Source organism: Pocillopora damicornis, chromosome 1 (genome assembly GCF_964200805.1).
Source record: "Pocillopora damicornis chromosome 1, jaPocDami1.2, whole genome shotgun sequence".
NCBI lineage: Eukaryota > Metazoa > Cnidaria > Anthozoa > Scleractinia > Pocilloporidae > Pocillopora > Pocillopora damicornis.
This window is the reverse complement of record NC_142670.1, coordinates 36,907,648-36,924,265: the sequence shown is the minus strand read 5'-3', so window position 1 is coordinate 36,924,265 and position 16,618 is coordinate 36,907,648. Positions and strand designations below refer to the sequence as shown.

General features: G+C 41.0%; 2 protein-coding genes across 2 annotated transcripts; one reads left to right on the top strand and one right to left on the bottom strand.

Annotated features, from left to right (window-relative positions):
- Positions 1–235: 235 nt before the first annotated feature.
- Positions 236–6,880, bottom strand: LOC113669752 (uncharacterized). The gene is made up of 9 exons (XM_027185830.2): positions 6,726–6,880; positions 5,618–6,319; positions 5,031–5,452; positions 4,310–4,726; positions 3,623–3,952; positions 1,964–2,201; positions 1,125–1,377; positions 826–960; positions 236–379 (listed from the first exon to the last, which is right to left on the bottom strand). Exons 1-9 carry the CDS (start codon positions 6,781–6,783, stop codon positions 331–333), a joined length of 2,604 nt encoding a protein of 867 aa, XP_027041631.2. The 5' UTR covers positions 6,784–6,880; the 3' UTR covers positions 236–330.
- A 2,119-nt stretch (positions 6,881–8,999) lies between these two features.
- On the top strand, positions 9,000–16,612 carry LOC113669725 (uncharacterized). Its single transcript, XM_027185801.2, has 8 exons — positions 9,000–9,356; positions 10,377–11,681; positions 12,062–12,510; positions 13,025–13,774; positions 14,447–14,651; positions 14,730–14,982; positions 15,631–15,765; positions 16,138–16,612. Exons 1-8 carry the CDS (start codon positions 9,224–9,226, stop codon positions 16,484–16,486), a joined length of 3,579 nt encoding a protein of 1,192 aa, XP_027041602.2. The 5' UTR covers positions 9,000–9,223; the 3' UTR covers positions 16,487–16,612.
- Positions 16,613–16,618: the final 6 nt, after the last annotated feature.

The following is a 16,618-nucleotide window of genomic DNA, read 5'->3' as shown; positions in this document are numbered from 1 at the left end:
TCTTCAGATTCGTGTGGCTCTTTTACATTGTTGCTTCACAAGGGTTTTTCGCTTGGTAAATTAGTTTCGCCTATATTTGCGTCAAAATTAATGTAGCATTTGCTTTGGTACTGTTAGACTACCTCTGCAATCAGTCTCTCTAAGTGCCGATATAATTCACTCCATATCGTTCTTCAGCCTTGCAGTCTCTCAGAAGGATATAAGCCAAGTAGAGGAAAGATGAAGACACTTTCAGTCTTATTTCAAATTTATTTCATTCAATGTAACCTTCGTTTCGCTTTTTTATTTCAGTTTGCAAACTAATATTGCTTTCTTGTGTTCTGCTTCTTTCTAAGTTTGAATTTCCACGAGCCTACTCATCCGCCGCATATCCGCTGACCTGTTAACAAACCAAAAGATTAGGCTCGTTACTTTAGATCACACACTCACTTTTTTTGAGCACTAACGAGAATCAATCCTGAGACTAAGAAAACAGACAATATTTTGAAAAAAATTGTTTGAACTAGAAACGATGAGCATGTCATCAAAATGTGCTTCTTCTGCAAATCAAGTTTGGACTTTCCAGCGGTCGGGGTTAAGCGCTATCCTTGCAGAATTACGGCAGTAGACTACGACAGCACAGCAAGAAATCTCGCAGGTTGACGCAGGATTACCATTGAGAAGTGAAATTTACCCCTCCCTTCTCCAATGGTAAAACTGAACACATCGACCACACCTCTCAATCATTACTCAGGGCACCGTGATGTGGCAAAAGGTAGACAGCGACTAAAATTGCTTTTGCTTTTTATTCAAATGGGATTAAATCTGTCTTTAACACTCAATCACCTGGTTCCCAATAGAAGGTGACCAGACAATGTCATCCCATCACCGACGTCGCTCCAAGATTTCCCTCCGTCAGCACTGTACTGGATCACAAGTCCAGGGATGGCGGAGTTGACCTCAATTTTTTGGTGTGCAACCCTGACAGAGAATATTCAAAGTCAGAGGTTGTAACTTACCTTTTGAAATTAATAAATTAATGAAGAGAGCTTCCGAATTGCCAAGCAAATAAAATTTTCTCAATGTATAAAGTTAAATGCTTCATTGTATCAAAGATTTCGAATGCTGAAAGCCAAAAGAATTACCTCGCGCCAGGAGGAGGGATATGATAATCTATGTTCATTTTATCCAGACGTGAAAGTTCCTTGTGTCCCAAGCTGTTAGCAAATGCTTCCCATTCCATCCTCCTCACTCGATTCCGTTTCACCACGTCAGTTTCATCCTCGAAACAAGCCTTGTGCCAGGCTCTCTCAGCCAGTGCTAACAGTCTAGGATATATCATGGACTGGAGCTGAGTCGGAGTTCTGACAGTCTCTGACCAGAGCGCGCCAGCCATGCCTATAGAATTAAAAGAAATAAAACTACGTCACAGATAAAAGGGTAAGAGGCTTTATGCCTGATGTTCCATTATTATTGCCGGACCTTAAAACGCTCTCTCAGAATGAAGTAATACTGCAGAAATTGGTCATATTGTTGCTCCTCCTGGGAGAAACGCTCATTCCAACGTCCTCCACCTTAGCATTGCAAACTGTGAAATTTTTCTGAAAGTTTACTGTTAGCCGTGCATACTACGGGTCAGAGACAGAAGAAACTTTTTTGCCCAAGAGCAGAAAAGAAGGACACGTCCAGTGCGTGAACTAGTAGCCAATGGTCGAGCCTGGTACGTTAGCCACTAGACCACCGCGTCTATCTCTCTCTCACTCTTACTGACCCTAAAAAAGCTTTCAAATGCGCATTTCTATACCTACTATGTGATAAAAGTATCCTATTTTCATGACAGAGACCTACCGGAAGGATTTCTTTTCACTCAAGCAAGACAATATGTGACGTAATGAGGGGTGACGAGACCGTATGTGATCTGCTATGACGTAATATGGTTTAATCTGTTTGAGCTCACGTGATCCACAACTGAGATGAGTATTACCTGCTATATTTTGAGGTTTCTTTAAGGGAACACATTTTCCTTTGTACATCTCCTCACACAAGTTGATAATTGGATCTCCCATCCTTGTAAAGTCAGCATTAGCGTAAACATCATCCGGCATGAAACCAAATGTCTTTCGAGTGTCAATGAATCTGGGAGCCCAGTAATATCCCCTTTCCTCTGGATCAGGCTCGTATGGGTGATCAAAATACAAGTGGGTTGCCTGGGTCAACACAACCTGGAGAGTGGGAAAATGATGAACTCTAACTGAGTAATTGCAATGGAAAAATACCAGGACACTTTTACTTGGTGTGGGCGTTGGCGAGTAATAGTGATATGGGAACCTCAAAATGCTGAGTGTATTACTTCGGGGAAGAATCGATCTAAGGGACTTAAATAACCTTCATAGGCCTTCTTTAAATGTTAGCGCTTTTTGACTCACTTCAATAATATATTTAGGACGTTTTTTGTGCGATCAAAACTTTATTCTTAATTTATGGCGTTTAAGTATGAAAGGGCATGATCAAGTGAAAATTGTTTCTAAAAGCAAAAATGATGTTTCCAAAATGCCTTGCATATGAGCGTGAAGTGACAAGAAATATCGCCACTCTCCCGGATGAACTAGTCCACTCATCATAGGAATAAAGGGGTAAGTTTCTAAAGAAACTGTGGTGCTGCGTCGGTGGGAGAGTGAAGCAGGTAATTTAGTGTTAACAACTGGGTTGAAAACGTAAATTAGCCACCGTAAAGAGTAAAAAAGCTGACGTTTCGAGCGTTAGCCCTTCGTCAGAGCGATTAGAGGAATTGTGGGTTGTGTGTGGATTTATATGTAGAAGGTGGAGCTACGCCATTGGTGGGAATATTGTGACGAGAAAACAGGAATAAATTAATTGAATGAAAAACGCTCGTTGATTCCGTGGGGATTAAGGGTGCCGATTTCAAATATAAATTTTTGTTCTAGTGTTTTACGGCTTTCCGAACTGCCTAAACAGCATATGGCAGTTTGCGGCCTTTCCTTACATCTAGGCAGTTCGGAAAGCCGTAAAACACTAGAACAAAAATTTATATTTGAAATCGGCACCCTTAATCCCCACGGAATCAACGAGCGTTTTTCATTCAATTAATTTATTCCTGTTTTCTCGTCACAATATTCCCACCAATGGCGTAGCTCCACCTTCTACATATAAATCCACACACAACCCACAATTCCTCTAATCGCTCTGACGAAGGGCTAACGCTCGAAACGTCAGCTTTTTTACTCTTTACGGTGGCTAATTTACGTTTTCAACCCAGTTGTTAACACTAAATTACCTGCTTCACTCATCATAGGTTGCGTCCCCGCCACCCCTCCCCGCGCGCGATTTTTACCATGTTTCCCAGACAATTCGTAGGAAAAGGAACTTGATTGAAAAGGATCGTGGTTTGTTGTTGTGAGATGTTGTGAAGTTGGGCATACGCACGTAACATCTTACAAAATCTAAAATGTTGCAACCAAAATTTGACCATTTTCAAACTTGATCCAACACCATCCAACATCTCAGCAACATGAGTGGCCAAACATATGCAACAAGTTATACGCAACAATGTTGCAAGATGTTACGTTGAAATGTTGCGTACATTTTGCCAGGCCGTTTTCTTGCTAAAAAAGACAAATCCCACCTTGTAATCAGCATTGGCCAGCTTATAAGCTCGATCTCCTTGACCCCATTCCCACACATTATCCCAAGCATAGGCGTACACGTTCCTGTTCTTCATGTAGCTCCTATCATAAGGGGTGTCTTTCACTCCTAGAACTCCGTCTTCCCAAGCACCAAGATCAAGACAGTATTTTGAGCTCACATCAGCCACTCGTCGAACGAAGTACTCTTTCAAGTCTTTTACAATGGTAGGACTTGTAAAGTTTAATCCCAGTGTATGCGCAAGTTGTTTGCAAGCGGGAGACTGTGTCCAGGCGCCATGTGCCACCTCGTCGCCACCGAAGTGGAAGACCTCGATACCAAAAAGGTGACAATAACGTATAAAGAAAAGACACTCTACCTACCAACCTTAAATAAGCGGTTGCTCAAGATAGGTGGTCGCTTAAGAGAATTGGGGTTTTAAGGGGATATTGGCACATAGATTTAAACGCTTTGCCAAAATAAGGGCGTGATCGATAAGTCACTACCCACTCACCCAGAAGTAAGGTAGCATTTTGTGAAGAAGTTACCTACAGAAGCTCAAATTGTTTAACAAAATGCAGCGTGAAGTTGACGCTAAAATTGTGCGTAGTCGCTTACGAGAGGTTCCTGCTATAATGATTACACAGGTAAAGTTTTGTTAGTATGAAGAAGCATCCCGAAGAGTTACCTTCAGTGGCTGAATGTCCTGATGCATGTGCCTCACACTGATCACAATGTGCTCAAGGAACTCGTACGTGGATCCCAGACATGGATTGATAGCATTGTCTGTAAAGAACTGCACAGAAAGGTACTTTGACGTGTCGAGAGGATCTGACAAAAGGTACTGATCTGCTTCAAACGAGTTCCCCATGGCAGCCTGTTTCTTCTGTCTGGCCTGCATAGCCTTAATTGCGGCATGGCCATGACCAGGCATGTCAAATTCTGGGATGACCTCCACATGCCTCTCTTCTGCATATTTTAATATCTCGCGGTAGTCGTTCACGCTGTAAAAGCCTGTGCCAGAGTTACCAGTAGCTGGACCGGAACCGAGCTGAGATCCAAGACATTTTTCTTCTTGGGGGTCATGGCACCGTCTTGATCCAATCTTTAAAAGAAATATTACAGCTTCAACTGATGTTCATATCAGCTAATGTAAATGCATTCTGATCATGGTTTAAAGGTGACTATGCCATGAAAACTAAAATTAAATTTTGAAAGCAAAGTGAAAAAATTATTAACTGTTCAGCAAAACTTTTGAAATTGTTACATTGCAAACTCTGTCAGATCTACGTCACGGATGAAATGGGGAGTCTCCATACGAAATCAACTCGCAAATCTGCCTCTTGTTTGTTATATATATCACAACTTATAATCTGCTCTCTAAATGTCGCAAGGTCTTTCTGTCAAACCTCAGTAAGTTCAGGCAATCCTGGAATTTCAAGTCTCCATCCTTCATCGTCAGTGAGATGAAAGTGGAATTTATTTAGTTTATACATTGCCATGGCGTCGATCATCTTTAGAACCTCGCCCTTAGGCATAAAGTTTCGCCCAACGTCAAGTTCCATACCACGATACTCGTATCGCGGTGCATCGTTTATAGTCACGTGAGGTACCAGGCCATCGGGCTCATCCAGGCTGAGTAGGGACTGAATTCCATAAAAGACTCCTGTTGCTGAATTACCAATGATTGATATGCAGTGCTTACTGGAGTCGACCTTTAAGCTGTAGGCTTCTTTGCTATCGGATCTTACACCATCGATTTGAACTTCACCCATCTTTAACTCCAACTTTCGAAACGAGTTCAAATAATCCATTTGAATACCAAGTTCACCTGTAGAAGGTAACGCGCTTTTAACACTAGACTTAAAAAACAGTTTGTGATTTTTTTCAAAGTTTTGAAGTTTAAGGTGTATAAAATGAAGCATTAAGTAAACAATTTAGGTGACTTGCCATCTTTCACTTCTTGAAGTTTAGAGTAAAAAAACATCCACATTACCTGCTAAGAAACTGGCCTCCTGCTTCAAATCCGCACCAGCCACAATCGACCAGTCACCAGTCCTTAGGTTAATCTTTTTCGACTCATCAAGGCCGAGAATTTCCTGTGGACTGGGAATGATTAACTGTCCAGGCTTTTTCAAATTATTAATATCGTTGATGGTGTATCGCTTCTGTGGTGTGTATGGGTCGTACTTGTCAGATGGAATCCGTTTCCATTTTTTCGGCGAGTCAAACGGACCGACAAAAGATAAATCTTCGCCGGAAGTACTGGTAATTGTGCGGGCCTGCAATCCTTCAGCGGCGATATACCAGTTCGGCATAACATCCGTTCGAGCTACATTCCAGTTCTCTGCGTCAAAATCCACCATCAAGGACTGGAAACCAGCCAAGCCTGAGAAGTTAGCAGTTGGCTCAAACTTGTGTTGACAGCCATTTATATGTGTTACTTTGATGCCATGGCTACCGGGGATGACGTACCCACTTGGATTGTGCTTTGTGTGGGCTGGCTCGATTACCCGGATGTGGCAGAGATAAATGGCCCATGGTCCATTGGGAATCGCTTCTGAGCCTGAATTTTCCAGGGTCATGCGGACGCGGTATGACTTCCATGTATCCTGAAAGTTATCAAGGACGTCATAGCGAATGCCGAGGTTGGCTGCGATGTAATCCAGCGTCGCTTGCTCCAAGTTTTGGCAGAGGGCTAGCAATGACCAGAAATGATAGCATAAGCCTTTTTTTTCCTCTCTTAAATACTGAAACTATCACTGAATTAAATAAAAAGAGAGACCCGGCGTGCAACGTCTCAGAAGGACGGTGCTTGAATAATAAGTACCCGCTATGCTCAACCCTTTTTATCTAAATACTTTAAGCTTAGTTGTCGCAATTCATGAATGCTTTTTTTTAGCGTAAAAATTATGCGGTGACCACGAAAAAGGCATAGAAATCTTTAGTGAAAAGGTTCCGAACTAAACGAAGGACCACACCTACACATAGTGGAAAATAAACAGAAGAACGGTTGTTCATGAGTGGCTCATGATCATGCGTAGCCCAAATTAAAAACAATAATCTTTCAATGTAGTTAGGGAAACCAAAAAGAAAATTCCAACCTTGTACTATTAATCCCAGTAAAACAGCAACGGCAAAATGTCTCTTTCTTGTTTCCATGTTATCTCACCAAAGAGTTCCAGGACTAAGGACGTTTAAGACGATGCCCTTCTTGTAATGTGGGCCGTGGGCAAATTTACACCTGGAATTACGCTTTAACATGTCGCTTTTGCCTTTTTTGTCAGCTGAGTAAACTGACAAACACACAAGGGCATCGATTGGTTTCTCCAATAAGGGGGAGGGAGTGGGAGTCCAAAATTAGCCTTAGAGACGTTTGACAGGTTATTTTGGATTCAAACATTATCACTTCTTCGAGACAAAGAAGGATATTACATGCAGTCATGCGGTCTAAGACTAGAACTCCCCCCCCCCCTTATCCACGCCCTTGATACATGTGTCATCGTTGCAATATCTTCTCACTTGTCACTGTACATCGACAACATCTAAATTCTATGATCTTTTGCAGTTTTTTGCACCAATGACATAGCAGAATTCCAAACATTATTTATCGATGTCCAAGCGACGGTTTGAGGACCGATTAAACAAAAATCATGAGATAGATTGACCCATAGTTCTTATGGAGAACTTTTCAAATACGCTTAACAAAATTGATGGTGCTGTACACTTTACTGTGATATGAAAACCAACACGCTGTAGTAGAATTTGATACTCACTGTAAAAGAGAGCTTGTAACAATATCTCATCTGGGCGGCTGTGTTTTCTTTTGTCCGGAAAAATACCTCTGTTGACAATGTCCTTTTTTTAGAATGATAATGTCACTTCGTGTATTTAACAGGCGAAGGGGAAGATTTTCACAGCAAGTCATCTTGTTAACACAACCAAACAGATGAACAAAGCGGCTAGCTTTCTTCGAATTTGGCATTTTAGAATCATTCTTATCGGCCCTGGGGAGGTGATGTCTCAAATCTTCTCTGGGACCTCAATTTTCTGTCTTTGTTCTAAGCTTTGAAAAAATTAAGCTTTAAAACTATTTCTTTTTCAATACGGGAGTCTTGAAGGAGGGTATACATTTCATCACAAAATTTTGTGAGGTAAAATAGATTGAAAATCTAAATAATGGTCAAGGTGTGACAGAACTTACAAAAAAGATAGGTAACCATTTTAATTTTGACAACAATACTGCACATTTTTTCGTGTGGGGTTAAATTTTTGAGAGAAAGGTCGGCCGAGGCAATGAGCAATTAGCTGTGTGTGAGGAGACCGAGTGTAGAGTTGGCCGCTACGTTGCCGAAGAGGAGTGGGGACGAAAATCCGTCAAGAATAACCGGTCGGTATATGTATCTCTGCCGAAAGGCCCTGAATATAAGTCGAGGTCTGCCATAAAGGACAGGCATTTCTGTTGTGGTCACATGCTATATCCAGCGGTAGATCGCCAAAATTCTGTGCTGTATAAGCGATGCTTTCCAGCCCTTAGCGACACTCTCGTCGATGAGAATAACATCTTGTAGCCGTAGGGAACAGACTTTAGATCATGGCCATAGCACATTAATATGAGAATACTTGTTGAGACGATTTGTTGCTTTTTCAGGCATCAGCGAAATTCAACTCAGAAAAGAAAAAAAAACATTACTTGAGTTTGGAACATCCTTATTAGTTACTTAACGACAACCTTAAGCGTCCCCATTGGACAAGTACTCATTTAACAAAATCCTTTTTACGCAATAAGTCTAAACTGAAGCACCATTTGGTCCCTACTTCAACTGTATGAAACTCGAATTATATAATACAACGTATGTAACGATTACCCAAACAAATTTCTTTTTGAGAAAGATGTTTTTCGTCTTGTCACGAACGTGGAACAAAGAAATAATTCCGAGTACCCACAAGGAATCGAACCACAGACCTTCGGGCAGATTCCGCGCTCCGATGCTCTACCACTGAGCCACAGAGACTCCACGGTGAGCGAGGTCTATTTCGAAGTTCATATGACACGCGTCCTGCATACTGCTAGGATCAGCAGTGTCGATAGCTTAATTTTTGCAGATAGAATTAAGGGAGGTGGTAAGTTTTGAGCTCGATAAAGAAATAGAGAAAGATGTTGCATTTTATAGTTTCTGTTTAAAACTAATCTGCAAGGGCCTGTTTTACTGGATTTCCCTCAAGGTATTATTCTTGTTAGTCAAACGTTTAAGGTAAGTCCTCTCAGGTAGGTTGAGAAGGGTATAAATTTCTCAAAACTAATTGGAAGCATGCGCGGGGGCTCATGCTTCTAAACATGCAGTGATTATTTTGGAGCATGCGCCTTGACGATTGCCAAATTTTTCTAATAATTTGAGCCGCAACGTTTGCCAGTACTCTAATTGGCGCGTGAGTTATCGTAAACCACATATGGACTGTTTTTTATAACGGTTTGTTTTGCCTCATATCATCATGATCAAACCGAGATATAAGTATCTGGTTAGCATTATGGTACTAAATAAGGTTAGAGCCTGAAAACCACACTTTATTTGCTCCTAAACTGTAAGCAGTGCATAACGACATGCGTGGATCCGGAACAAACAGGAGGATTCGTTTTCTATGGTGTAAAACTCTGCTGATATTCATCTTTGTTTTGAACGTGGCTCTGTTCGTCATGTTCAACGGCCTTTTTCTTCACTACAGTGACCCGTTAGGTGAGTGTGCCGCAGTCAAAATGTTTAGCAGTGATTGAAGTAAACACCGAAGTAATTTGAACATACGTTTAAAAGAAGTGATACCCCGAAGCATTTGACCTCTACAATGGTAAATCTTTCAGCTATGCCTGAGCCTTCCCCGTTTATAATGGTGTGATATTTTACAAAATTTTAAAAAGCATCCTTCGAGTGAGTAAAATTTGAACGAAAAGGTGTAGTTTTGATTTCGTTTCAGGCGCGTCTTTGTTGACGATTCATGTTAATTAGCATGACGATTCATCCTCTGTGAGATCACAAAGAGTCATTTCTGAATCGATTCCATTGACATAACCACCATTTTCCGAACATTTCTCCTTAATAATATCTGTCTTTTTTGGCAAAACGATGATGAAGACTTTAAACTTTATAAAAAGGATATCTTCGTTAAATTATCAGTCGCTTTTAACGTCCAAACATTTTTTATTTTCCCATGGTCTGACATTTTCCCGGGAATTCCACACAACATCATCGATACAGTCACATTTCGTCCACAATATCTTGAGAATCAGTGAATTATTTAAATAAAACAGTGAACTTTAGAAAAATTTTCCATTTTTTTATTCAAAACAAGGAAGACATTTTGCCTTTGAAGGTGGAAAGCCCTCGACAAACAATGCATACTTAAGGGAATGAAAGCGTCGCCATTGGTTATCAGACCGAACAAAGTACTCTCCACGATTCCGTAACGAGAATCGATGTAATGAAACCAACAGGGAATAATAATGTATTTTTCATTTACGATTGTTCTACATTGATCAGTTGATGTTTGATTAATTTTCTTTCGTTAGTTTTTTCCGTTTCGTTTGGCCTTGAATCGTTTTTCTGATCGCAAAACAGTAAAAACCAGAGTAAGAGAACTACGTTTAAGTAGTGTAAGTCTTTATCAAACTGCAAATTAAACCTTTTGTTAAACGGTGAGCACGTGTTTTTTTGTCTCGGTTTTGAAGATTGCACTTATTTTAACATCATCTTTTTTTACAGATAGCGATTCTACCAATTTTAAATTTCAAGTTTTAGAAAGCGAAAAGTCCTATGAAAATCCTTATTCAGAAGAGACTGAAGAGAATCCGGTGTTAAGCATAGATAAAATCACACTTCCAGATCAGAAAGAAAATGAAAATTTCCTCATTGATGACGAAGATTATAAAGATGACAACGAAGACGATGATAAAAACGGCGATGGCAATGACAGTCAAATCGACGACGACCAGCGTACTGAAGAAAATGAGTATTACGAGGGTGATAATCATAAAGAAATAAAAGAAGAACAGCAGCAGATAACAGAAGAGAAAGAATTCGAAGACACTGCGACTATCTCATATGGTACTCCGCAAATTAAACTTACCCCACAAGAAGAAGTAGAGGGAGAAGGTGAAGGAGTAGAGGAAAGAGAGGAAAAAGAAGAAGGCAAAGAAAAGAAAGAGAATGAAAATAAAGAGCACACAACGTCTGTCCCACATAATACTCAGAAAATGAACCCTAGCGGTAAACCAAGCTTTTCACTTGACCAAAACGTGACAATTCCTTCGCACTCCCTCACCGTTGGAAATTTTTCTCAACCAACGAAGAAGCCTTCAATCAATATTCCACTAAATGCAGAAACTGCTACAACAGAGGGAGACAAGCCACCTGAAGACAAACCTGCTTTTGTTGCAGCTGAGCCAATTATTCAAGAAGTCTTGGACAGAATAGCAGAAGATATGGAAGTCCGTTTTGAAGTGTTGGAGGATATAAGAAAAGCGAAAGTAGCTTTACGAAATCAAGGAATGAAAGCAATTGATGGAAATCGATGGTCTGTTCATTTTTGTGTAACAACTGGAATGGAACATGCCCATCTTGTGCGCAGGCCAGAAGGGTACGTCCTCCCGAATCAAACGTCAATAAAACTCACACATTTTAATGGTTGTGCTTATAAGTTGGAACCCACAAAGGACTTCAAGCCTATTCTTCCTGGGAACTCGCTAGAATTTTGGGTGAACATCGGGCCAACGATTGCTCGGAGTGATTTGGGACCTCGATGGTACGTTGCTGCAGAAGGGTTGCAACCAAGGGTCATTTCCAATACTGCTGATGAGAGTCTGGACTTTGTGTTCCTTTCGAAAAGAAAAAGATCCTGGGATAGGTTTGGACATAACGATGTGGAAGATCTTGGAACAGCACCTCTTTTGGTGATTCCAACGCCTTTAGAGATTTTAGGATTGAACGTGTCCAGGAAGATTCACATTGATAGCGAATGGGTCGTGGTTGGAGAGCTTGGGTTAGAAAATGAGGCAAAGTTCGTTGCAGGTGATACACGATTTTACTGTCTGACGAGCGTGTTAAGTTTGGTATAGCTTTTTTTCAGTAGAAACTCTAAAATACCAAATAGATAAAAAGGGACAAAAGGCTAGTTATAAAAGAGACCAGATCTCTATTGGTTCATAATTTGCCTCTTCAATTCCTCATATTCAGGTTGTGTAGGGAAAACTTGCGGTGTCATATAAAGCTCAGCATATTTTAAAAGTCAGAGGAAAGTTTTTCAAAGTTTTTAACCTCGTTTAATCCTACATGTAAAATACTTACAGCTGTTTATATCTCTTAGGTTAGGCCTAAAACTTAAATAACTATGTTTAACTTAGCTTGTTAAGCCTAAATTAATCCACGATCCGATTCATTACTCTATACAGATAAGCTACAATTGCAAAAGTTTTTGTCTCAAACAAAGGACAGAAGAGTTATCAAGCTCAGGCTTGATGAGACACAACTCGAAACGACAAAGGATGGGGGAACAAAGTTGAACCAGTCTTCCAGTGAAGCATACCAGCTGACTGTGGATGCTACTGAGGAGTTAATCACCATCACAGGAACTGGAAATGCTGGTGTGTTCTATGGTATCCAGACTCTTCTCGCTCTTATGGATGACCAAGGCTTGGTTCCCCAGGTCTCAATAAGAGATTCACCTCGTTTTCCGTACCGAGGGTTGATGGTCGACGTTGCTCGCAATTTTCAATCAAAGCAGGAAATTATAAAGCTTTTGGACGTCATGGCGATGTACAAAATGAACAAGCTTCATTTTCATCTCTCAGATAATGAAGGATGGAGACTGGAAATACCAGGAATAGAGGAGTTGACTTTGGTGAGGGACTGGTCCTTATCTATCGAATGGGAGAGGGGGGAAGGGGATAAAAATAATACATTTTGCCTGATCCGCCTGAGGCTATGTGGCATTCTAATGATCCCCCCTCATTACCAGTTAATTTTCCTTTATCCCCCTTTATACTTTGTTAGGGACAACTGATCCCCTCTCCGTCCCCCTTGAAAATTATTTGATCTCTACCAAAACCCTGAAACATCCCCCCCCCCCCCACCCTCCACCACCACCACCGGCGATAGAAAATTTACTTATCCTGTGGATCTTTCTTAAAACGACTTAATGTGTAATTTCCTATCGAAATTGTGGATTTTTCGCGCAATCGAAGCAGCTCTTTTACGATGTTTGTTTACGTAAATTGATGTCCAAGATAGTGTGGACCTTCATCTACGGGTACTGGAGTAAGTTCTAAAAGCCATGGGATTCAGTCTAGTATGCAGACTTTCCCTTAGTTTAGAAAAAGTCAGGACAAGGATTAACCTCAATTTTTTACTTTGAGGTTGGTGGTAAAAGATGTTATGACGAGACAGAAAAGACTTGTATTTTATCTCAACTCGGTTCAGGCCCCGACACCACCACCTCGGGAACTGGGCACTACTCTACCGAAGACTATCGGGAAATTCTCCGTCACGCGACACAACTTCACATTCAAGTGATTCCAGAGTTCGACTTTCCAGGTCACAGTCACGCAGCTATCAAAAGCATGATATCTCGGCATGACAGACTGCTACATGAAGGGAAGGAGAAAGATGCGACGATGTATCTCCTCAACGATTTCAGAGATGAGTCCCGGTATTTTTCGGTGCAAGCGTTCACCGACGAAACCGCTTCTGTTTGTTTGAACTCAACATACGACCTAATGGAGTACGTTCTACATATGATAATGACCTTGCACAGCGATATTCAACCGCTGACCGTGTTTCACTTTGGAGGAGATGAAGTTCCTGGCGGGGCGTGGCAGAAATCACCAGAGTGTGAAAAACTAGCTAAGATTTTAAACATTGGATATCGTACCCCTCAGACGCACAAGCTGTTAAAGGCATACTTCTTAAAGCGTATTTCGAATATCACGGCAAAAATGGGTATTAATTTGGCTGGCTGGGGAGATTACCTATTCGAGCATTCTACACGTACGGTATTACCACGGGAATTTTTCTTAAACAAGGAAGTATACTCGTTTGCATGGAGCACAACTGGAGCTTCAAGAAATAATCACGAAGTGTCCTTAATGGCTAATCACGGATATAAGGTGACTGCTTTTAACGGTTTTTCCAACTGTATTCTTGCAAAGTTTTAAGAACTCATAGTCGGAGCTTTTTTTTATAGAATGGGGTTCAATAAAACGAAGTGGGAGACACTGCTCGACGGATCGAGGATTAAAAAATTCGTATTGGCTGAGGCGATTGGCTCTCGTTTGAGAGGTTTGGGCTTCAGCTCTTGCAGGTCACTGTGCTGCGCTGTTGAATGAGACACTCCCGTTTTACAGTGCCACGCCTCGACCAGGAGTGTCAACTGTCAGGGATACTTAACAAAATCCAGGGGGAGGAGGGGTGTGACAAAAAGATCCTCAAAGGTTTTTCCTATAAGGAACACTTAAAATGCAGAAAAAAAGCAGTATGAATGACTTCAGAAAGTCTTAAACTGGATTGGTTTTTATTTAGTATAACCACGAAATTCTTTATTTGATGTTCCAGATATTCCTTTTCGTGAAGCTCGAAAATTTGTCCCATCTCAAGATGCAGTTTGCTAAGTCCAGTCTCAGCATGTTCATGGAGGCACATGTTCACTCCTAGACTCGACATCATTTTTCGGACTTTAATTTCCCGCTTTCTTTAACTGCATCTCACTTGTTACGACTAATCATCATTCACCATCCACAGATCAGATATAGCTAATCCAATGTATTATTGGTACATTTCAGGTTGTGCTCTCAAACCCTGATTACATCTATCTTGATCATCCTTACGAACCCAACCAGGACGAAAGAGGAAAGTACTGGGCAACCCCCTATTCAGACACTCGCAAAATATTCAACTACATGCCAGATAGCCTCTATGAAGACATCGATCAGATAAAAAACTGTACTAACTTGAAGGGTTGCGTGGACGGACGAAGAAATGTCTTAGGTAGGAGGGCTTACGTTCAATCGCTAACTCAGTTCTAGACTCAAACATATCAAATCATTCTCCGTGTTTATCCGATAGGTGTCGAGGCAGCAGTCTGGGGCGAAACAATAAGAACCCCTGATCACATGTTCCGCATGTTGTTCCCACGTCTTCTTGCGTTGGCGGAACGGGCTTGGCACAAAGCACCATGGGAAACGATAGGCGACAGGAAGGCACAAGATCGTGAAAGGACTGGCGACTGGGTGAAGTTTGCGAACTCTCTTGGTTATAGAGAGCTGGGTCGGCTCGACAAAATGAACGTTAAATACCACTTAACACCACCAGGAGCAAGGTAAGAATAGACTTTGGCTAAGCAAAACCCGAGAGAAGATTAATCTCTGTGACTGAGTTTTCTACATCAGGAGCGGATCCAGAGGAAGGGTACCGAATTCAAAACCACCCGCTCCTTTCGCCATCAGAGCTGTATTTTTTTTTACTTGTCTGACACAAAAATTGTTCCAACTGGTGGATAGTCGACACGCGTCTTTGAGTAGTACTTTTTAATGGTCTGACAAGTAATCACGAGTAAAGGAGGGCCCATGGAGGAGGGGGGGGGGGGGGACGGGTATGGATTGGCCAAGATGCAATTTTCTATTCAAAAAGGTTTTGTTGTCTGAATCAACGCTTAGACTCCTCCAATTAAAACTCGTTTGACCCTTCCCTGCACATGGGTCTTAAACGAGAGTAAATCCCTCTCGCGCTTTTGTTGGATAACTCCAGAAATCGTAGATCATAAGAGGATCTGAAATTTTATTTTTTCGACGATTACATTAATGACTCGTTGACTGGAAAAAAGCTTTTCTCGTATATCCACAACTTGGCAATCATTAGCTATTGTGGTAATGAATACGCAGTACTTGTAATATCAGTGGAAACTCATTAACAGGAGATTTATCATCAATAATAAGGCAGCCATATGATGTCAAGTGACCCACTCTAGATTTGTAGATAAGAAGCTTGAAGTCAGAGCTATGCTGCCAGGTCTACGTGTTGAGTATTCTACAGACGATGGAGTCACGTGGAATGACGTCACACTTGAAACTGAGGTTGACGGGAGAGTTAAGTTGAGGACAAGGTATGAATTTTTTCTCTGAAGAAACCGCTAGTATACTGCTTGGTATCATCCGAGTGGAATGGCAATTTTAGTGCCCAATACATATCAACGAATTTAACGAAAAGAGCCGAATGTGAACAACTTGTGCAAATCATGATATTTAGGTATCCTGCTTGAAAAGTGCTTGCATGCCTTTGTTGGAACATACACCTTAAACAAAATTCAGGAGAACTATGCGTGTATCTTGGTCCGAAAATAACGATCATCATTTTTTACGAGGAAACATGTGTAATGAAGTGTCCTTCTTTTGATCGCACATTTTGGAACGAGCTTGAAAACAAAGTTTATTTACCAAGGAGAGAATAAGGATCACTCGGTTTTTCTGTCTTTCAGATCACCTGACAACAAAACCGTCAGCAGAGAAATCGAGTTTGAACCACCGACACTAACAACGAAAGTAGAAACTGTAATTAAACCGAGACCTGAAAGTAAACGAGAGCAAGAAACAGAAAACAATCACATAAACGTGAATGATAACGATACTAGTGACAGCGATAACGACGAAAGCAACAATTCCAGCAAGGACACTGGAGATATTAGGGAAAAAGATAGCGATAATGAAAAAGCTAACTTGAACACCGACAGCATCGACAACGGTAAAGATAACCATAACAATAATGATGATAATAACAGTGATGACAATGACCAGAAAGACGAAGGCAAGGAAACACAGAATACATAACACCACTGGGATTAAAGACATTTTTTATAGGTTATTGTATGAATTTTGTCATAACCCTAAATTTTGTTGGCTCTTTTGTATCGAAATTATTAGTCAACCGATAAAGTTTCACGCCTTGTTTCATTCAAGATT

What these genes read in the sequence shown, in the direction of transcription:
- LOC113669752 (XM_027185830.2), bottom strand. Translation starts at nt 6,783, where the DNA reads ATGGAAACAAGAAAGAGACATTTTGCCGTTGCTGTTTTACTGGGATTA. An exon ending in TGGCCAATGCTGATTACAAG is followed by an intron (nt 2,202 to 3,622) that starts GTGGGATTTGTC and finishes CCCACTCTCCAG; the next exon opens with GTTGTGTTGACCCAGGCAAC. An exon ending in ATCCCTCCTCCTGGCGCGAG is followed by an intron (nt 961 to 1,124) that starts GTAATTCTTTTG and finishes ATTCTCTGTCAG; the next exon opens with GGTTGCACACCAAAAAATTG.
- LOC113669725 (XM_027185801.2), top strand. Translation starts at nt 9,224, where the DNA reads ATGCGTGGATCCGGAACAAACAGGAGGATTCGTTTTCTATGGTGTAAA. An exon ending in TCACTACAGTGACCCGTTAG is followed by an intron (nt 9,357 to 10,376) that starts GTGAGTGTGCCG and finishes CTTTTTTTACAG; the next exon opens with ATAGCGATTCTACCAATTTT. An exon ending in GAATAGAGGAGTTGACTTTG is followed by an intron (nt 12,511 to 13,024) that starts GTGAGGGACTGG and finishes TTTTACTTTGAG; the next exon opens with GTTGGTGGTAAAAGATGTTA.